The sequence below is a fragment of the Polyodon spathula genome, chromosome 20, assembly GCF_017654505.1.
Source record: "Polyodon spathula isolate WHYD16114869_AA chromosome 20, ASM1765450v1, whole genome shotgun sequence".
NCBI classification, from domain to species: domain Eukaryota; kingdom Metazoa; phylum Chordata; class Actinopteri; order Acipenseriformes; family Polyodontidae; genus Polyodon; species Polyodon spathula.
Window position 1 is genome coordinate 7,389,531 of NC_054553.1, and position 22,528 is coordinate 7,412,058.

Sequence of the window (22,528 nt, forward strand, 5' to 3'; positions counted from 1 at the left end):
GTTTGTGTATTTGTGTACGATTCTGTATTTTATCAAGCAGAAAAAGGTCAGATACAGTATTTACACATAGCAGATAACCAAGATATCCTCAGCACAAGAACAGGAAGATTCGTAGTAATGTTGCTGCTAGTGATAATAAGAGGTAAGATCATTTATTTAAAATGGAGTTTACGGCTTTGAGGAAAGGTAAAAATGTTCTATGTGTATGTCATTTTATTGTGGTGTAGCTGAAATAGCTGGATCATGTTTGAATACAAAATAGATTTTTCCTTTCCTTCAATCTGAATATACTCTCCAGTACTGGACAGTGTGGAGTAACGTGGAGTAAATCACATAGCTTAGCTCCACATATGGAGTGTGGCTTATTTGGCACAGTAATTGGTCTCTGAACCTGCAAAGACTAATCACGTTGCCTGCTGTTTCTTTGATGATTGCACGTTCTCTGCCTTGTGATGATAGCATGAATACCATGACAATTGCGTGTTTGGGTTGGTTCTCCAGTTCAGACTACAGAAGGTCTTGACACTCATGGACTTGACACCTAAGACATCTTGCAGTGCTGAGAAGGTAACAGGACAGTCAGCCTTTCACTGTCATTAAGTCCTAATTTGTCAGTTATCAAATTAAACTACAACCCAGGCTGGAAACTGAATATATATGTGCTTTCCATGTTTCTGTATTGACGGAAGCTTCCAACACACACACACACACACACACACACACACACATATATATATATATATATATATATATATATATATATATATATATATATATATATATATATATATATATATATATATATATATATATATATATATAATGCTGACAAAAACAAAACCAAAATGGCTAAATAGAAAAATAAAACTAGGAGGTTCAAAACAAAACCAGCAGGTATTCCATATTCCACTAAGAGAGGGTGTACAAATATTGTGTAAAATACAGTAGGTTTAAAATGCATATATTTGATAAAAAAATAAACATACCCCACACTTTTTTTTTTTTTAAATATAATTTGTAGACTATTCATTTCTGTAACTATGGTACAATACAACTAGAAAGAATACGCTGAGATAGTGGTGTAGATTTACAAAACAGCTCAAAGCCTTTCTGTACTGTCGGTGTTGAATATTTAAAAGAGTGGATTCATCATCATCACAAATTACACATATTTTACATTATATACAGATTTATATTATAATACACAAATTACAATTAAAAAGCGTAACACTTTCAACCACAAAGACCCCCACATACCCATATACACCCCCACTGTTGTAATCTAAATAGTGATATAACATTAAAACCTGCTATCACTAAAATGTCTAAATCTGATTTATCACAGACCTCATTTCACTGCATTTTTATTGTACACTATAATGAGGTGGCCAGCAAATCAGCCCTGGTAGAAAACCAGCAGCATAAATACTAGTTAAAGGTAAATAAAATCTGCCACTGTTTTGGTATTTATTATGATCATTTTCCATCTGAAACTGAGAACTGAGTAGTGATTGTTAACCTCTGGGACACAAGCAGCTCATACAGCTGCAATAACTTTAGTGTGATTCTACTGTACACTCTTAATAGAAAACAAACACATTGAAAATAGGATCATGTTTCGTTCGGTATTAAATTATACCAGTAAGCTCAAAACATCCCAAGGGCAAAGATGCAAATCTGAATAATTGACACAGCTCTGACACACACCATCCTCCTTGGAAAAGGAGAGTTCCCCTTGTGATAACATGAGTAGAAGTGCCCAAAAGATGCACATGAGAACCACATATGAAATACAATTCCTATTTCTACGGCAAAACAAGATAGATATGTGATAAATGAGAAATGGGAAAATAGTAGTGTGACAGGGTAAAGGATCATACTGGTGAAGTTCAGCCTCCTGATGGGTGGCGGCGCTGTGCTCACTGACTCCTGATATCTTTCACCAAGGTGGAACAAATCATAAGTCTATGGTCGGGTTGTGGCGGCCACCTTGGTGAAGGTAATGAACACACATACCTTACTTAAGGGAGACAGCCATTTTCTGATACGCATATCAACTATTAACAGGTGTATCCACTGATTCCATAGGTGGAGTTAGGAGGATATAAAGGGAACGTGTGGGATGCGGAGTTGGTGAGCATGGCAATGTGAGAGGGGGTGGTGCCTTACCAGTGCTACATGTAATCATTATTTGTTAAAGTAACTTGTCTTAATATTGGATACAAGTAGGGTTGCCACCTGGTCCAATAATTCCGGAACGTTTTGGGACGGAACATGTTTTTTAAGTTGCCCTTAAACTGAAAGCAATAAACACGTGAATTGAGCACTAAGCACTTGCTTAATTTATACTGCTTCTTAATTATCCGAATCATTATGATAATGCAAATCTTACAAAATAATAATAAAAAAAACATATTGAATAAACGTGTGTTGGTTTATTCAAGATATTTATTTTTATTTTGTACAAATTATATTTCAATTCTCAATATTTAAAAGATGTTATTTATATCCTATTAATTAGTAATATATAGCCCTAATTTACATTGACTCTCCCAATTAAATAACAACACTGATCCAGTGTTCATGCTGTCTGGTGATAGGAATAGTGAACAGCTGCTCAGTATTAATGATTTCAGTGGGAGAAGGTGATATACTATTAGAAACTATAAAGAAACTTAAAAATATATATTTTTAAAACTATTAATAAAATAAATAAATATTGATGATGTGCTTATTTATTTATTTCATTTGTTAAAAGCTATTATTGTATTGTCATGCTGCCTCAAGATAATTAATCACCAGATTCAATTTAGGAAAGGTTTAGGGCTCAATTCACATGTTGATTTCCTTCAGTTTAAAGGCAACTTCAAAATCCTGTTCCGTCTCACGGTGTTCCGGAATTATGGGGCCAGGTGGCAACCCTAGATACAAGTGAATATTGGGTAGAAGAAACATTGACCTGGACGGCAGAGAGCCACAAAGGAAAACTATTGACTCGGCTGGTGACTCACCAAAACCCAGGTTTATTACAGTGGGCCTTTATTATTTTTGTTTTGTGATTACTACTTTGCGTAAGTCTATTTTTGTTTGTGTTAGCAACAACGGTGTACCCAAATAAAACCTGAACTTTATTGGACCGGTGCCACTTTTTCTTTACCCTTGGAATAAACACAAGCAGGAATAAATTAACGTTAACAATAATAGGCAAACCAGAAAATGAGTACTGGACTAATTAAATGTCCTATTGATTTACTGACACTTGAGATGCTGGCAACGAAATATGTAAGTGAATCAGTCTGCACATGTATGTATGTGAGTCAGAGGAGCACTCCCAGCTTTAGGACAACTATTTAAAGCTATCAGGCTCCATCATCCATCATTCTGAGAATTAATTTCACATTATTATTCTTTTTACATATGCAAAGAGTTAAAAAATAAATACTGGCCTCAGTTCTTCAGAACCGCCTCGATTGTAAACGTTACACTTGCTTTGGCATTTTTACATTTTTAGATTAAAGATATTTTTTATTTTGAATTTAATTTTGATTAAATAGGGTTTTAAACAGCATGGTGTTATTTTGGTGGCTTAATTCATGAGGCGGGGGGATGTATTCTTAAATAAATCTCTATGCAGCTAATATATGTATTTTGTAATTCCCTTGAATGCAATGCTTGTCACAGTGCTTATATTCTTAGTTATCAACCATTTTAAAGGCATTATATATTTCATCTTCTAGGTAATATTATTATAAGGAACTAATTTCAATTTGCCCCATGCCTTTCTAGTACATTTTTGCTTGTAGAAATGATAGAATTTATTAAATTACATGACTTGTAGGCAACCAGTAGTTTGAGAGGTCAAACTAAAAGCAGCTGGGATAGATGTACTAGTCCTGTGACTGATGACGATGATTTATTGAACCTGCCCAATGTCAATTTCTCCTCCTTAATGTAGATGATTAGATAAGGTATGGGTTTCTATAGAAATCAGGGACTGTATATATCAACTGCTATTTTAAAAGGTGTCCTAACATCTTGTTTTAAGAAACTATGTTTCTATATTTTACCTGTTTGTTACACAATTCTCTCCTCCACAGACACATTAATTCCAGTGATCCAGCATTCTGTAGAAATAGGGCCCTTGACTCATAGGAGATAATTGGAGTTCCAAAGGCAGAAATAAATTCTCATTAAAAAACATCACTTGAAAAATAAAATACATCTTGCCATTGAAGTAATTATTTTTCAGCTAGATTTTGAAAAAAAAAACATAGTGAACTGCACTGCCTTGAAGGTGGTTGTCATATAAGCTTTATGTCCTTTAGAGTTTTCATTGCTCATGCGATTCGTTGACCTGGACAGTTGCATCTTCCTGCCTGTCTCTCATAGTTTATTTACACCTGCATAATATAGTATTCTTGTATTGAAATTTGGATCAGTTGAAATGTAAAAGAAACATAGTATGCATTTAATCTCGTGCTGTTTTTCCATTTACAACAGCCTATATCACAACTCGGCTAGCTGCTTTGGCATAACAAAAAATAATAATAAAACAACCACCTCATTCAATCAATCAATCAATAAATTAGATATCTAACTACATATTGATCTACCAAAATGACCCTCACAGGTATATTCTGCTCAGCACACCCTTTAGGTTATTTTTAGTGTATGAGTCTAAATAATCAGTTTGAATAAAGCAATATGATAATAATGAATGTAATGTAAGATTTAACCTATTTTGGTGTGGGAGCATGTGGCAGTGTGCACTGCCCCTGTGCATATTTTTGTGTTATATGTTGTATGTATGGTGTATTGTAGTTGGTACACAGGGTATAATATGGGTTACGAGCACAAGTGTTTAAAATGTATATTTGTATTTAGGCACAATGATTGCACAGCACTTCATGTGCAAGTAAAATGTAATATGTGAGCACAGGCAGTTGTGAGCAACGTGCAGTTGTACCGAGACTCCAATTGAATGATTGATTAGCAATCGAGTCTCGGTACAACTGCATGTTGTCACTCGCTCGGGGTTGTGTGTTCGGGAAGTGGAGAATGGGTGAGAGACTATAATATTTACAATTGCTATGAGTGCTGGAGGGCCAAGACTCTACTTGTGTTTTTAGTGTTCTGTCTTTTTTGGCTGCAAGTGCCGTGTCCTGTTTTGGTGTTGTGTTTTCTGTTCAAACCTTTTATTTCTGTTTAAATAAATGCACAGTAGTACATTCATCATATCATAGTGTTCTGACCTCACCACTCTACCGTCCTTGTGACAGAGCAGTACAGCACATTTCTGTCCAGCTCCTTTGCCTGACAGCCTTGTGTTTTGTGAATATGTTTTTAATCTTGGCTTAGCTGCTATTCTGGTGCCACCATGAATGAACAGTCCCACCCCAACACTTGCTATGGGTTACCAGTGCATTGGCCTACGAATCAGATTAGTTGTAGTAATCCAAATGCAGCAGTTAAGTGCTGCTTTTGGAAATGTTGCTTGACCACTGCAGTGAATGTCAGAAGATGGAACAGAAGTTTAAATAACAAAGAAAGGTTTCTTCTCTCTGTAGTGAAATGTCCAAGAGTCACCAAAACAAGTAAAAAGGGCCCTGTTCCACTCCCCACACCCACACCCAACCCTACCCGTGTTCTGCCAAAAGTCTGAACCCAGTACTGCCTCTGTGAAAAGCTACACTGCTAAGGGGTAGGGTAGCATTGCACTTATTTTGTCCTTTACAAAAACAAAACTCTCTAGTAGACTGATCTCTAGTGGCAGTCCATTAGCTTCACTTGGGGATGAGTGTTTTGATGGCACGGGTCAGGGAACCAGCCTTGTTGCTCCCATGTGCAGACAGCGGAGGAGCTTGGGCACTGCTGCTACTGCTTCTGGGCTGGGTGGGGAGACTCCCGGTCCGGCCCATGAACTCCTCAGCAGCCCTCAAGAGGAAAGTATAGTTGAGGGCTACCTCCTCCACCTTCCTGAGCAGCTCCTGCCTTTGAGCCTCCAAGCGCACCACACATACCAGCTTGATGAAGGTTTCCGTCAGGCAGCAGAGGACCTGGAAGCTGGCTGTCACTGCCGAGAGCATGCGGGTTGGGCTCTTCTCCACACCAGCCACCCTACGACAGGAGGCCCGGAACTCCTTGAAGCGCATTGCCAGCTCCTGCTTGTATTCTGCTAGCCGAGGTGCCTGCAGCCTGGGATCGCCCTCGCCCAGCAGGTTCCCTGCGCATTGCCGTAGGATGGAAAGCAGCTCATTGGCATCCAACTGGGCAGTCAGGAACCCCTCAGGCAGCAAGAAGGCTTTGCCCTGCAGAGCCTGCACCCTGGACAGGCTACCCTCTAGGGTGACAGAAGTCCTTAGATCGATTTCCTGGCTCTGTGGCTCCTTCTCCCTACTGCAGCAACTTGCATCCAGCACCTGCAGGGTCTTGTTGACTACAGGGAGGGTGTTAGCATCCAACTGTATTCCTGGGAGCACCTGCAATGGAATGGAATAGGAGAGCTCATCCTTCTCACTACTTTCATCATCTGTGTTGCACTTGCGGTAGCAGAAACAGAAAGAGCAGCATTTATCTCCATCCTCATCCTTCCCTGATAGACCCATCATTTCATCTTCCCCTTCTTTGCTCTTTTGGAGCAGCTCCAGCTCTCTCCCAGTCTCCCCTTGGATGGAAAACAAAGGTCTTCTTTTCCCATCTCCCAGTGAACAGGAAGACTCTTTTGGGCCCTGTGTCTTTCCAGAAGGGGCTATTGGTCGCGCAAACTCATTTTCCATGCTTTTAGCTTTGGTAGACTTAGTTTCAGAGTACAGAGGTGTACGCTCACTACTGTCTGCTTCACCAATGCTGTAGCGCCTAATAAGTTTCTTGTAATCTGGTGCCCCCATGCATTCGGAGCGAGAAGCACAGGCAGGCAAGCAAGAGACAGGCTTCTCCTGAGGCTCCCGGGACTCGAGGCTGGTGGAACGGATTCTGGAGGTCTTAATCTCTATTGTCTGTGGCCTTCGGGGCCCTTCCTGCAGCTGGAGCTGTTTTGGTAGAGAAGGATGTTTATAAATAGTTCTTTCTCTCCCTCTCCTCTCCAGGGCTGAACCCACAGGGGTGTCAGGCAAGCGGATCCCACGGCATATCCTTTTGCAGTCACAGCTCCTCCTCTGTTCTCTGGAAATCCCCGGGACTTTCTGAAGAGGGCTGGTCCTGAGCTGGCAGGAGCAGGGAGTACCTGCTGGTATTGGAGAGGGCCCCTGTGGGAGGAAATCCACCTGGGCACCCCTGGGCTTGAGCAGCTCCTCCAGGAACTCCAGTTCATACTGCCGTACCTTCTGAAGCTGGGCTTGCCGCTCATCCGTCTCGCGCTTCACCCGTGCTGGAAAGGTGGCCGACAGCAGGTTACGGAAACTGAGGAAAGGTACACTTCGCTGCTGTTTGGGTTTACAGGCACTCTGCTTTTTGTCTTCCACTGAGGCTTCCACTGAGCCTGCTGCCTGTGTGCTCTCTATCCTGGGAATCACTTTTTTGGGACATTTCTGAGTATCACTGGCAATTTTGCTCTCAGAAGGCTCTCCTTTTTCTTCCGCCCTTTCCTTTCGCTCCATCTGCTCTGAAACCAAGGGGGGATACTTGGACCGGGCCTGGAGACCTGTGCTGGATTTGTGGCCTGTTTCTACTCCCCTCCCTGTGCTCTCTTTGCCAGGTGGCAGCTGAAAGTCTTTTGCTTTGGCAGTGAGCCGCTTATCATCCGTAGGGGAGGTTGAATGGAAAACTGCTACTTTCTGCACCAGTGGGTCCTTCAGACACAACGGGAGCTCACCCTCTCGAAGCATGGGGCAGATATACAGCATCTCAGCACTCTGCTCATTCCCTTTTGATTTTGAAGGCTTGGAGGTCTTATTGGAAGTAGTCTCTTGGTCCTGATAGCTATTGGTTTCTTGGCTCTTGGCAGAAACAGCACTGTCAACTGGCAAAAGTATTGGTAAGGCTTTTTTGACATCTTCTGGGCTTAGGGAACCGGAAACCTTCCCCCTTGCCCCTGAAGGTTTTGGGCTAAACCTTCTGTCAACATAACATGGCACCTTGAGCTCTTTGTTAACCTTCTTCTTATCTCCAGTGCTATCACGTTTGGGATCCAAAGCAGTTTGAGGAGAAGCAGAAGAGTCCTTGAGAATTCCTGGGCTGTCTGTCCGGCTTCGCTCTGGTTGGCGTTCCAGGGTGACCAGTTTCCCTGGTTCTTTGAGGCTCTGTGAGGAGACTTGCGTCCTTCCCTGCTCCCCCATGGCTGCAGTCTCCTGGTTAGGACTTACCCTCAATTGAGCCTCTTTACTGAGAATGAGGGGTTTGGCAGGGCAACCTGCCCGCAGCTGACCCATGGAGAAAGCTCCACCACCCAGGGCCTGAGTGGTGCACCCCGGGATATCGAGCGGGAAGTCCCGCCGGCTGAAGAGCCGATCCTTGCTGATGTGATGGGCAAGTAGGTAGGCTGAGTTCCGATGCTGCTTCATGGCTGTCACCATCTCTGAGACGTCTGTCAGTTCTGAGGAGTTTGTCTCGTGGCCGGAATCCAGTGAAGACTCTGGGGTAATAGCTGCTAGCACAATGAGACCTGGAGGGCAGAACAAAAGAACAAACAGATATATATATATATATATATATATATATATATATATATATATATATATATATATATATATATATATATATATATATCTAATAATATATATATATATTATTTGCGTAATATGCTTAATAAACAATATTGGATTTGTGTAATATGTTAGAGAAACAGTATATACTCAGTTTAAGACATTACAGCCTGTCAGAAGATATATTATGGGTTTATAAACTTGAAACTAAGGTAATAAGCAGCTGTGCTTTTACATGTAGAGTAATTGTTTATTTTTAAATACATTTTCTCTCACTGCATTCCTGCTGTGCTTTACAAAACAATAACATTTGGCTTAGTTATTTTTTTTAATAGCCTCTCTTGAGCATTTACTAGAGTAAATGATAGAACTGAGTGCCTATTTATTGCGCGCCTAGAAACAAGAGATAATAAATGAAATGACAAATGCTCCTGTTGATGCCTGCATTCTACCATAAGCCCTTACAAAACCGCTTCACTACTTATCAAAAGTGTTCCGCATATGCAGGGCAGATTTGAGGTTGATAATAATAATAATAATAATAATAATAATAATAATAATAATCATCATAGTGAATAGTTATTGGAACAGGAAAATTCTAGTCATGTAAACAGTTGCCAGCTTGTCTCTATTCTACCCGTACATCGCTCTAAGGTTGCAGTAGCATTTTTTATAAATCGGTCATTGCCTAAGAGATTTTAATAATTCTGAAAGATATGGTTCCACCTGCTGTCTGCTGGGGTTGGTGGTGATGATGGTGGGGGTAGTCCTCTGATGCTGCCAGTGCCTCTAGTGCCTGTAGGGTGGACACCAGGGCATCATCCAGCTCTTGAGCATGGTCTCGGACAGTCCGTGTCACCACATTATCTATCAGTGTCACAGGTACCTCTTCAGATGGCTGCAGACCCCCTGCTGTTGCCACTGCTGCCCGCCTTTTGGTGTCCTCCTCATCTGAGCTGTGGTCACGAAACGCTGGAGGGGGAGCAGCGATGGCTGGGGGTGGAGGCTGAGCAGCACCAGCCTCCTCCTCCTCCTCTTTCTCGCTTCCTGGTAGTGGGAGGGAAATCAAGTCCACTGTGCCCTCTCGGGAACCACAGGAGTTGGTACAACTCTTCAGGATCTGGGAATGCAGGCCATCACTGCTGTCACCACCACTGGTGGCGGTGGCTGCTGCTTTGAGCTTGGCCTTGCATGAGTCACAGTAAAAGTGTCCAGTCTGCTGGCTAGGGTCTAAGGTGTTGGCCCTGGCCCTGATTCTTGAGCTCTCTTGTACTGGGCTGTCCATCAGAGGTTCTAGATCTGAGCTTTTGTAGGTTGGGTCTGATTTGGTGCGGGCACGGCTCTCTTCCAGGGGGATCAGGTTGTCATTGATGTCCATCTGTCTTTCTTGTTGCTGCTGCTGCTGCTCTCTCGTGTGCAGATAGCAGAAGCTGCTGAGCTCTGAATCATTTTGCTCAGACGATCTATGGACCAACTCCCGTCTTCCAGCATGAGTAGAGAGAGCTGGCCGCTGGACTGATTGGATAGTTCTGTAATCTAAAGAAATTATTATCAAAACAATTGAAAGGGTGGGACAGATGGAAGAAAGGAGCTTCCACATCAGGTTCTAAATGAAAACCTGGAGAAGAGGCCTGTACCTCATGGACACTGAGAAGAGTCCTTTAAGATGGAAATGAGAGATCCAGGTTTTGTTTTTTAATAAAGATTAATGCAAGCAAGAGCTGTAGTCTACACAGATAAGAGTCCAGCTGGATGGATGTCTGAAAAATGCAGCTTATGGTTTCAAATGACTGTAGCAAAGCAGTACCTTTGAAAATCACAGGTGTAGACAGATTCCAGTTAGATGGAGATGAAAGGTCCAGATTAAAGTTGAAAATGACAGCAGTGCTGGAAGCAAGCAGCCGGTACTTTTTATTTTATAAGCAAAGATGCAAGAGTCCAGAAAGCTAATGTTGAAAGATGCAGATCATGACCTGTACCTTAAGAGTGGAGTCCAGTATGATGGAGATGGAAGATTCAGCTCAGCCATAACAATCAGAGATCTAGATACAGCCAACTACATGGAGATGAGATATCCAGGTCGACCCTTTAAAATGAATCAATGCAAGCAAGAGCTTAACCTTCTACATGTGGAGAAGCAGATGAGAGTCCATTTAGATGGAGTTGAAAGAGCTGGCTAGATAATATGACCCCAATAGAAGAATGACACCTTTCACATGAAGATTCATCTAGATGTACAGAAGATGCATGATTTGATTCACGCGGTAAATGAAGATCATGCAGCCTTGGGTGTCGTAACTAGCACTGGATTGATAATGTTATTAGCTTGTTAGGCATCAGCGATATTAGATTGTTCAAAGGTCTAAGAGCCTAGTGTTTAAATTAACACACATACTTCTGAGAATGCATGTCTTAAACAAACCCCCCTTCAGGAAAACTAAAATTGTATAGTATTCTGGTTCGAATCTGTCGGCCCTATTCACAACATGTTAATGAGTCAACATTAAAGTAGACCCAGTGGATGATGTGTGCATTAGAGGCATTAACATCCTACTCAAAAGATATTAAGGAAAGCACAGCACTGGCAACAAAGGAGATGGCTACTAACATACCTGCCTTGATCATGTGAGACTGACTGGAGCTTCGACAGAATAGCACTTTCTTTGGATCCACAAAGAGCTTGTAGTAGCCGGCTATCAGGCAGGCAAAGTTTGTGGCATCGGGCCACTCCATCAGCAGGACCAGGGGCTGAGAGATAGACAACAGTGTTATATTTGTCCTGGTATACACTATGGGAATTGGATGGGAGTACTGGGTCAGCATTATGCCATACTATTACTGAGTAAAGGCTCAGAATATAAATTGTAGAGGATTTATATAATATCCATCCAGCCAGAGTTGCACATTAGCTATATGGTTTTATTCATAAATCCTGGCTTCACATTAAATGTTCTTTTCAACCAAGGCCATTTGGAGACAGGATATTATTTATAGCGTTGGCCTGGGGAACAGTGAATGGGGAACTGGAGACTGAAATATTTGACATTTAGTATTTCATTTAGTATACTATTGATGTGCATTGGTATTTCGATAGGACGTCAGTGTCATGGGACTTTTAAGACAGAAACTACAAAGGATTCCCCCGTTACACCATGCTATTTGTTCAGCAGGGAGAACATTCCCACCGAGTCATCACATCTTGTAGTACTCAGGCTCCTAGCTGATTCCTGGCTTTCCAATACCTTGGCCTCCAGAATGTTGACTTCAACGCGAGCCACCCCCTGGTTCTCCCTGAACAGCTGGATCTTGCTGAGACGGCTGAACTCGGACAGGATGGTGGTTAGGTTGGTCTTCAGCTCAATGACGTGGCTGATTCCGTGGCGGGGCCCGACCAGCAGGGTGGTGGCTGACTGCTTTTCAGCCTGGGGGACAGGGAGTAACAGAAGAGCACCCATCAGCGCACCCCGCTTATTGAAGAAAATAAACTTATACTAGGAAACATAATGCTTAGTACTTATTCATACTCATTCAAATTGGTGTATAGGTTTTATTCATTGTGGTGCTGTGAATGGGAATGTAACCCTGTTATGTCTGAAAATGAATGTACTGTATGGGCTATTCTGAAGAACAGACTTTGCTTCAAATTTCATCCTCTAACTTCCTTGAAGCAAGGCAGTGAGCTATTGAGTAATGTCTCACTATGCCCTCAGAACAGGTTATATATCTCAACATAACATTTTGTGGTAAAGCCATTGCTCAAGAAAACTTACCTGGACCCAACATTCCTTAATAATTATAGGCCAATCTCCAATCTGCCATGTTTAGCTAAAGCTCTAGAGAGAGAGTTTTTGCCAATCAATTACACAAATGTCATCACCTATAGCTCTGTTACGCAGAGGTGTGTTTTAGGTCCTTTGTTATTTTTGCTATACTTCAGCTGGGTTGTTATTAGTTAGTTATCTTACTGACATCAAGTGTTTGATGTCTCAGAACTAATGTTGAATTCTGCTGAAACGGAAGCTATGCTAGTGACTAAAACATTTTGATTTACTTGAGTTAGAATTTAGCAGTCTCTCATCAGAACTAATACTTAATTTGTTACTAAATTATCCTTTTATCCTTTGAGAAATATAACTAAACTTAAACCTACTATCTCTGTATGCTGAAAGACTAATGCATGCCTTCGTTTCATCTATAATTGATTTTTGTGAATCACTTTTCTCTGGAATCTTGCTTACAACTTATTTAGAACACTGCTGGTAGCATTCGGACTAAAACCAGAAAAAACAAACAAAAAAAAAAACTGTTTTGGCCACTTTTTACTGGCTCCTGGTGCAGTTTAGAATTGATTTTGCTTTTAACTTCTAAGGCCCTGAATGAATTAGCACCCAGTTTCTTACAAGCATTGTTGACCCAGTATACTCCTAATTGCACTCTTAGATCACAGGATGCAGGGCTGCTGGTTATTCCCAAAGTGAATAAATGTAATACGGGAGGATTTCTTTTTTTTTCCTTTTCTTGTAAAGCTCCTAAATTATGAAATGCTCTGCCTTCCTCTGCCAGGGAAAACGGGACTCTACCTGTTTTTAAATCAAGATTGAAAGATTTGATAAAAAAATAGATTTTATATTTTAGTTTTCTAATTTTATGATCAAAACTACATTTTATGTCTCTTTTTAAATTTTAGTTTATATTTTTTCATTCTCTGTGTCAAATGCTTTGGAATCCTTGTGATGAAAGGCACTATAGAAATGTGAATTGTATTGTATTGTATTGTGACGTACCTTTTTTGCACCGCCCCTTCCCCTCATCTTTCTCTCACCATACATTTTTTTTTATTTATAATAGTACAAAAGTACAGTACTTAATTTAGACATTTCATACTTTATAGAGTAATTATAGAGAACTGAGTTCATCACTTAGAATCAGAACACTCCTGCTGAGCCCATTAGCATTCTATTTCTAGTCTGTGTGATAAAGTTCTCTGCTGTTCTTTTACATTATACCTGGAGGTGAAATTGAAGGTTACAAGGCAGCTGTAAATAGAAAGAGAGTCTGGTGATAACTTTAAACACTAGCAACAAATACGTTTTCATAATTTCACTTCACCAGACCTCTTATAAAAATAAATCCTGACCCAAATGGATTGTGTGAAAGCTGATTATACCCCCTTTTATGTTCAAACACCGGAGAATGGACAAGCCCTTTGAATGAACCTGTCTGGGATTAACGGCAGACTGCAATGCTTAGTGTGTTGGAATTCAGTCCTTTTGCTGCTGTTCATGTTATGTAGCACTGTCAAGCTTGTCCTGAATTCAAAGCTGCTTCCACCAGAACAACTTTATACCAGTGAAATGGGAGTGTGTATAGCGATTCCAAATACTGCAATACTGAGCTTATCCAGAAGCTTCTCTAGCCAGGCAGTGTGATGTTACACATTGTGTATTTGCCTGGTGGAGTCAATCAGAAATACAGGGGATGCTGGGAGAGGCAAAGTTAAAGAAGATCTGAGGTATACAGTACCATCCCCACGGTGTGGAACAGGAGGCCCCCGAAAGGAGGCAGCTCATTGAGAACTCGTATGTACTGCAGCTTTGCCTGGATAGAAGGTACCTGCAACGATACAAACATGCCCTTTTACAGAACGAACAAATGGACCGGCAGGGGGGCACTGTGAAAGCTCCCTCAGAGGGCAGCAAATGCAGGGTTACATTATTGAAAGGACTAGAAACTAAGGATTTGAACAATGTTTTGATGAGACTTACTGCTGTAGTAACTGACCGTGTGAGCTATTCAGAGCAGATAAACCAAAGGACTGGTTGCCAAAGAGATATTCCTAGAACCTGGTTATTGAAATAATATACTGGCACTTTAACATTGATGTCATACTTCATCTCTTACTCTACAGTGTAGCAAATCATTTTACTCAACTTGGTTCAAGGATCAATATTACAAAACTGATCTGCAGATATTAGAATGAATTTCAAGCAGTCTGTTTAGAAACTGTTTAAGAATAATGGCTTTCTGACTTTGGGAAACAATTGATCTTTATGTAGAGCCATGGCAGTTTCTCCCAGCATTGTATCACTGAGAAAAGGTAATGTGCTGCCATAAGAATGCAACTGATATACCATCCATCATTTGATGAATGTCTGGTTGTGTTTGGTTTGATTGAATCATTGAATCGTGTATTCTGTAGAAAGGTGGCACCCTGAAGATAACAACTTTGTTGTTATACTGTGTTTCTCCAACAGATGGAACCAATGCATCAATAACTGAAGTGGTAAGGAGTAAGAAGCAAGTAGATGTTACACATACTGCATTGTATTATACCAGGGAGTGACATTTAGTTGGACCAGTTCTATGTGGCTCTCTAGGTTTTTAAACCTTCATTCCTATTACTTTTATTGCTCTCAGTATTGAACCCTCTATTCTCGCACTGCATGCATATATATATATATATATCCTATATATATATATTATATATATATAGTAAGATATATATATATATATATATATATATATATTTATATTTTCTGTAGTGGTCTTGGGACATTCAGATGAATCAACCCACATTATTATAATATAATATTATTATAATCTAGATAATAACCTATGCAGATCCTACATTGAACCCTGTTGTAATTAATATACCTAATATTATTATTACTATTCTATATATGATCTATTATTATATTAATTATTATTATTATGCATAGATCTAGCATGTAACTTGTTGTTAATATTCTGGAATAAGTAAACACAACCAATAGCCATTATTATTATTACCATAAAATGCTTAATATTAAAAGATTTGAGAAAGCAGGTAAGAGCTATAGATTATCTGTCATGCTGTTGCTAGACAAAAGAACCATACATGGGTTAGAACAATAAATCTTTATAGCTACAAATCACAGAAAATAAACTACTACATCTGTAGAACAAAAAAGAAAACAAAATGAGTGACTTTCCTTTTTGACATTTTAATGAAAAAATACCACATCTGTGAGTTAAAATTTTCTAGACTACAGATTCAAAAATCAGTAGCATTGTAAGAGTAATTTGACAGCAGTGTGAATGTTTGCATGACATCATTCAGCCAGTCAAGATTTTTGAGATCCAAAGATAATTAGTTCAGAAATGCTTTCATTGGTGTTTGCAACCGAGATTACAAATCGAAAAAAAAAAAAAAAAAAAAAAAAAAAAACGTTTTTTCATTCACAAAACATGGCAGGGAAACTAAATATTAAAAAGGCTTCAATAAATGTTTGTACAGTATAATGCTTTATAATTTTATTGGTAAAAATGGCTTCTTACAAAATAATTCATTTTGATTGTAAAATGAATTCAGATATGATAAAATAAATAAATAAATAAATAAATAAATAAAACAGTTAAAAAAAACTTTATAAATACAAAAATGGAATTATTTTTTTCAGAACAGACCTTCAGTGTTGGTTCCACTTGTCAAAACTCACAACACTTTACTGTAACATGAATAACGATTAGGTTCAGCATGTCTATTTTTGTTTTACTTAAGTTACTTATGTTCCTGTGTCTGGAGTGTGTCTATGTATTATATTAGCATGTGCTATGCCTTTAGTGAAGCATGACACCTGACCACTTCCTGCCTGTAGGTGGTGCTGTGGCTGGGAATGTTACCTTGCTCCCTGAAGGAGGCGAGTGCTGATAGGTTTTCAGCAGCTGGGAAAGCGTCTTACAGACATTCTTCTCCTTGATTGTCGGGAGCAACGACAGGGGCAAGAAGGGATCCAGTCCCCATTCCTTCCTGGTGGTAAAAAAATAAAAGCAAACAAATTATTCAATTAGGGAGAATATACAGGATTAAAGTGTACTCTTATTATACGACAGAACAAAACTGACTACTCCACAACTCAGTACAGCATCAGCATATCCTGTAATAAAAGCAACGTCATAAGGGCTTTACTTTTGAGGCCCTGTAGCCATTGACCTAAACTGACCTTGTACTTTCAAAGGGCCTGTATATCATTTCGATGAAACTAACCTTGACCTGCACTTTCAAAAATATAGCTGTCTATATAATTTTGAAAAAGTAACAATACTCTACTGGTGCTTTGATTTAACATTCATTTACGCTTGTTTGAAAAAAAAAAAAAAGACTTTCTTTAAAATAGTTCAAATATTTAAAACAGTCACAGAATTGCTATATCGTGTAACTAGAATTTGTTTTAATTTTTACTTCAGGAGTTGTTGTGTGTAACAAAGTCCCAGACATTTAACCACTCGTAAGTCGTTTTATTTCCTTAGTAGCCTTAAATATCCTGCACCCACTTACTCCACATTCTTGAGAGAGATTTTTTGGTTGGGTCGGGCTGCAGAGACTGTGATGTAGATGTGTAGAGCTGTGAGCTTGAGGGTGACGTCTGTCTTCCAGTCAGATCCGAATCGCTCCTTTATCACATCATTGCGGCTCTGTGGTGAGCGAAAATATAATTTAAAATGTAACTACAGTCAAATCTTAACATTAAGCTTGAATATAATTAGTGTAATGAAAAAAAAAATTGACTGGAAATTGTATAAACAATGATGCTAATTAATGTTATCCACAGGAAACAACTGAAATTAACATTTGCTTTAACCCATTAAACTCCAGGCAAACAATTGTGGCTTTAAATACAATGTTCAAGGTCACCCCTCAGATGCTCAAATGGCTTGAGATGTGGGATTGTACTGGCCAAGGAAACAGTCATCAACAACACCAGCACGCTGGATGGCCGCATTATCATTTTGAAAGGTGACATTAGGGATGATCAGAAAACAATGCTTAGGCACACAAGGGATGTTCTTCAGCTTTCCAGGAGAATAAAAAGGACCAAGCCTAGTGTCCACATGTACATAGGTGGAGGGTTTAATGCAAATGAGTGGGCTTCAATTATGTTATCAGTGGTTACCCACAACTTGGGACTGAAAAAAATAATTTGATAATGCAAACAACTACAACTATGAATATCCTTTACCTATTAGACCATTAGATATGTCCAAGAAGTAAACCCTATAGAGTTGTTGTCTACTAAATATGCACTTACTATAATACCTTGACAAGGCTGTTACACAATTCAAACACAACAGCTACATTTCACAAAAGCTTCTTCTACTGTTTTCAAATGAATGACAAAATTGCCAAACAAAAGTCTGTTCAGTAGAATGATCACCCACAGTACCTGTATGTAGAGGTACTCAAAGGCGGCTGGGTCTCTCCTCAGCAGGTCTGCAGGGTCCTTGGGGAAGAAGCAGATACGAAACAGACACTTCATTGCCTGGAAGTAGATCCGCTGCACTACCTGAGGGCAGAGAGACAACATCTGAAGGACCCAGTGGTAAATGTTCAAAACCAACAATTGATTGTCTCATTTTGTAGCAAGGTAACCAAAGCAGAACATAGTACCTGCAAAAGGCCAGACTAAAGAGGCCAATGTGTATATCAGTAGAACCACAGGGCATTACAGAAAAATCTAGTCTAATTTTCTTTTTTCTGAAAAGCCACAGAAATTCTCTGTTAAAATAATACTGATAGTACAAAAATTATTTAAGGAACAATGGCAAATTGTAATTTGTGGTAAATTTTTGTCATGATTGATTCATTTGACCAATATTGTGCCACTAAGATGCACAGGAAATTACAAGGAGGCAAAGAGCTTGTTTTTAAGACCTTCTGTTAGTTGTAGCGAAACAGACTGCAGTGTATTAATGGATTTACTAAGATGGGGATTTTTGGGGGGAATTTCTGCTTTAGTCAATACGGCAAAACCAGCCCTGAATAGATTCCCCTCCATTGAGAGGGACTTGTTTCCCAGCACTCACATGAGACAGTGGCTGGGTGTCCTGGAGCAGGTGTAGCCTGCTGCTCTGATTGAAGCCCCCAGACTCTAGAACCAGGGAGAAGTGCTCAATGTACCTCAGAGACAGTCGGTCCTGCAGGGACATCATCACATCCTGGAATAAAAAATAAAAAAGAGGCTGCTTCAAGGAGGAGACCTCCAAGGAGACTTTGGAGACGGCAAAGTTACAACAGAGGAACAAATGCTGCTGAATGCATTTATCCTTGCTTTGAAACACATTTGTTTCTCAGCACTTGAAGAACTAGAAAATTATAGCCCATGTTGTTAACTGTCAAATCATGGTTATTGTCAACTTTGATATTAAGCTCCATTATATGTAGATTAACTGAATTCTGGTTAAGGTAAGGCTAGGGGTGAGGTTTGTATTAGGTACCACTGTATTACTTCCAAATCAGGGGAAACAATTCCCTCATTAGTAAATTGGGTAAAAAATTGAACTGGTTTATATATCAGATAATAGTGGCACTATTCCCCTGTATCTCATATGAACATTTAATAAAAAATCTACTAAATTGCTTTAGAAAAAAAAAATAAAATAAGGAATACAATTTTAAAAAGTGTTGATGCCATGAATCCCTATGGATTAGGGTTCTTCAAAACATTTCTAATTAAAACGAAACTGAAAGAATGTCAGCACTACAAAAAACAACAAAAAGCAAGCCAACTATATTGCACTTGTAATTGACTGACTTTCAATTAGAAAACCTGAAATTAAGCGACATTTGCTACTGGTGATTGGTTTAATATGTTTTCTTTCCTGAATCAATAGTCAATCACATTGTGGAAGACCAAAGGTTCATGTGATACAAATGTAATGACATTAGATGTTATGAAAGTGCCACCACTCATCCTTTGAACCTCCCCAAATCTCAAATTAAAAATTACATTGGCAACCATTGGACCACTGAGCCATTGTTCATCACCACCTGCTAAATGGTTGTTTCATGAAAAGTTCTTTGATGAGCTTACAGGGATAAAAGACCAGAGACATGTTATCTATCTTACTGACTGTGCAGTTGTGGGCTTCTTCTGACTTGTCTCCCCTGCCCGAGCAGTTGTTTTATCTCCTGTTTTTAATTGCAGATTATGGGCTGCTTATCACTCTCTCAGCTCTCCAAAGAGCTTTTGATTTTTGCTCTCATTTGTGTAATAGCATTTCAGGCTCACCGAGTCTCTGCATTGGCAGTCGATTATCTATCCTGGACCATCAGAATTTAGTCATTGCCTTTCAAACCCTCTACTTTGAGAATCAAGAATGCAAGACAGGAATGCAGCTTCATCAGCAGCCTGCAGGGTCTTCAAAAGCAAACTGATTCAATTGTTCTGGTTATCTCTTCTCTGTGCCTGCAGCGGAATTGATTGGTTGTTAAAGGCAGAGGGCTGACAGCAGCATCACTGATTGAAGCCCTCTGTCTATCTGTTTGTGTTGATGACAGGTAGAGCCCAGACAGGTGCAACCCAGGCATGTAGCACTTAGGTGTATAAAGCATAATCAAATGAATCTTCTAGGGTCTACTAGTTAGCCTGACAACTAGGCTTCCCCTATAGGGATCCAACCTACATTCTCATTATCTGCAGGAAAGAATAGTGCAGTCACTTGTTTCTTCTCTGAAAGCTGGTAACTTCTTTCAAAAGATAACAGGTGTCCCTCCAGGCAAGCCCAGATGTTACAGTACATCCGTTAAAAGGCCACAAGCAGATAGTGACAGCCAGAGACCTTTCATCATTTAAATTATTCTGAAAAATAACATGGCTTTCGCCTGAAAGCCTTGCCTTAGCCTCCTAGGCATAGAAACACATGCATTTTGAAATGCTCTGCAAATAGCTGTCAGGAAGCTGCAGAGAGTGAGGAGATCTGTCCCTGAGAGTTCCCTGGTGTCGGTGTATGTCCTTGGGCCTCATTTACATTCAACGGCAACTGCTTTACGAGGCTGGATGCACGGAAATAAACAGCAGCTGCTCCTGTTGACTCCTGTTGCTCCTCAGAGATCGTTTTGATAGACGAACACTCAGAATAGGCCAGAACAAACTTCGTCTTGATAATGTCCTTTGGTCAGGTCTTATTGCTTATTTAACCCATCATATAACCAGCAGTCTACTCTGCCTCCCAGTCTCTCATATCCAATCACAGCCACCAACTCCTTCAGTTCTAGCCACTAGGTAACAGTGATTCACAGTTACTCAGCTGTAACTACTAGGCCCTACTACTATCTAGTCCATCAGCTCTAATTACTTGGTCACATTTCCTCCATCCTTCAACTCCAATCACAAGTCCTCCCTGCTTCCTGCCCTTTGAGCTGTAAATGCTCAGTATTTCCCACTCCCTCAGCTCAAAATACTAGCCCACACTGCCGCTCAGCCCTTAATTTTAATCACAAGGCCATACTTGGCCATACTGTCTCAACTGCTGGAATCTAAAAATTAGAAATTCAGAGCACAACTTTTGGATCTGCAGATACAAATTCATTCATATACCTATTTCTATTTTTATATAATCTAATATTAGTAAACCATTGGTAAGACGCATTGATTACTTACTGTTTACTGTTTGAAAATGCCAGTCAGTGTTCTCTCTGATATTTTTGAAATGCATGTGCCATTTATTATTAAGAATATGATACGAACTGCAGAATTTAACAGTCCTATCGTAGTTGAGTATGGTACCCATATCAGACTCCCGCTGATAAGGTTACAATAGGTTAATTTTCTGATGCATGAGGCCGACATGAGGAATGACAATGACCTCTAGATTTTAAGTGTTCTTAGAGACAGTCACTTACCACAATATAACAAACAAAAATCCAAAATCTTAAGAGATGACTTCATATTAGTGAAGTCATTGAATCCAGAGAAATTCATGTATTTTTAATTATCTTGTATAACAGTCAGGCAGTACTAACTACATAGGCTGCCTTGTACAGTAATAGTATAGATGACCTGTCTGAAACCTCTTCTAAATACAAGGTGCCTGGAGGTAATAAACATATGTAATACACTTCCAAGCAAGTGTGGTTATTGAACCAAGGAGCATCAACATGTTTAACTCAGAACTTTAATATATTGATAATAAAATGCTTCTACAGTGAAGGGAAAGAACCTGACAGAAGCAGACAGAACCTGAGAGACACATGTGACCCAGCTTCAGTAAACTACTGTTTTTTTTTTAAGCAAGCTTTCCCCTTAAAAGAGAAGGTCTGGTTGAGGAATGTAAGCACTAAAGATGAAAAGACAAACCAGCCTGGAGCTAAGAACGAATTTGTTTGGGTTGGGAGATTGAACGTTTCCATCCACTCTGAATGCATCAACAACAGAGCTCCAGAAAGCCATACAACCGTGCAGTTATAAAGCAGAAAGACAGAGACAACCTCCCCTACTGTTATCTGTTTTTTTTTTTTAATTTCTTGTGGTTGTCAAGAAAACGTGCCAGGTGGTTGCTAGTCGTCTGTACTGTCACAAAGTAAAGTCCCCAGTTCTGTGGAAACTGACCCATGAATTGCATGTGTTGGCCCCTACTGATACATACTGATAAATTCCAGTGTGCTGTATGTTTATTGTATCTGTTTATTTTTCTCATATAGGACCCGTTTTCCATAAAGAATAAGTTAGTAGACATGTATGTGTGTACCAGTATACTGTACTGATCCACTTTGCTCTATTCCTCAGTCATGCTCAGTATAACCATAATGTTTCCATTTTACCACATGCCTCTCAAAGCCCTGTGTAATTGTGTTTCAAACTGGACCCCTCTCCTACCCTGACGGTGGTGCGGCTGTCAAAGGTGAAGGACTTGATCTGCCCATTCTCCAGGAAAACCTTGAGCACGCTGGGGATCAAGAGGAGAGCGTCTTCCTTCAGCATCGTCTGCAGGATAGACAAGGAGATTGCGGTGTTGAGCCCTAGATGTACTACTGATGTTGGCCTCCTGACACTATCAAGGTCTAGTGATTGCATCATTATCGACATACTGGTGTATCATTATCATACCATGCTACAGGTCTCAACACTTGT

At 39.8% G+C, this 22,528-nt stretch overlaps 1 protein-coding gene across 1 annotated transcript; it reads right to left on the minus strand.

Moving 5' to 3' along the window:
* Nucleotides 1-5,740: 5,740 nt before the first annotated feature.
* LOC121295773 (FERM and PDZ domain-containing protein 3-like) lies at nucleotides 5,741-22,381 on the minus strand. Its single transcript, XM_041220799.1, has 10 exons — nucleotides 22,274-22,381; nucleotides 18,483-18,614; nucleotides 17,843-17,962; nucleotides 16,957-17,093; nucleotides 16,302-16,428; nucleotides 14,163-14,252; nucleotides 11,882-12,061; nucleotides 11,252-11,387; nucleotides 9,366-10,175; nucleotides 5,741-8,599 (listed from the first exon to the last, which is right to left on the minus strand). Exons 1-10 carry the CDS (start codon nucleotides 22,376-22,378, stop codon nucleotides 5,784-5,786), a joined length of 4,653 nt encoding a protein of 1,550 aa, XP_041076733.1. The 5' UTR covers nucleotides 22,379-22,381; the 3' UTR covers nucleotides 5,741-5,783.
* Between the last annotated feature and the right edge of the window lie 147 nt (nucleotides 22,382-22,528).

Bases quoted from the DNA above. Each gene is read 5' to 3' on its own strand.
- LOC121295773 (XM_041220799.1), bottom strand. From the start codon at position 22,378: ATGCTGAAGGAAGACGCTCTCCTCTTGATCCCCAGCGTGCTCAAGGTT. The intron at 18,615-22,273 runs GTAGGAGAGGGG...TTTTTATTCCAG, and splicing joins ACAGCCGCACCACCGTCAGG to GATGTGATGATGTCCCTGCA. The intron at 14,253-16,301 runs GTAACATTCCCA...GTATCGTTGCAG, and splicing joins CGCCTCCTTCAGGGAGCAAG to GTACCTTCTATCCAGGCAAA.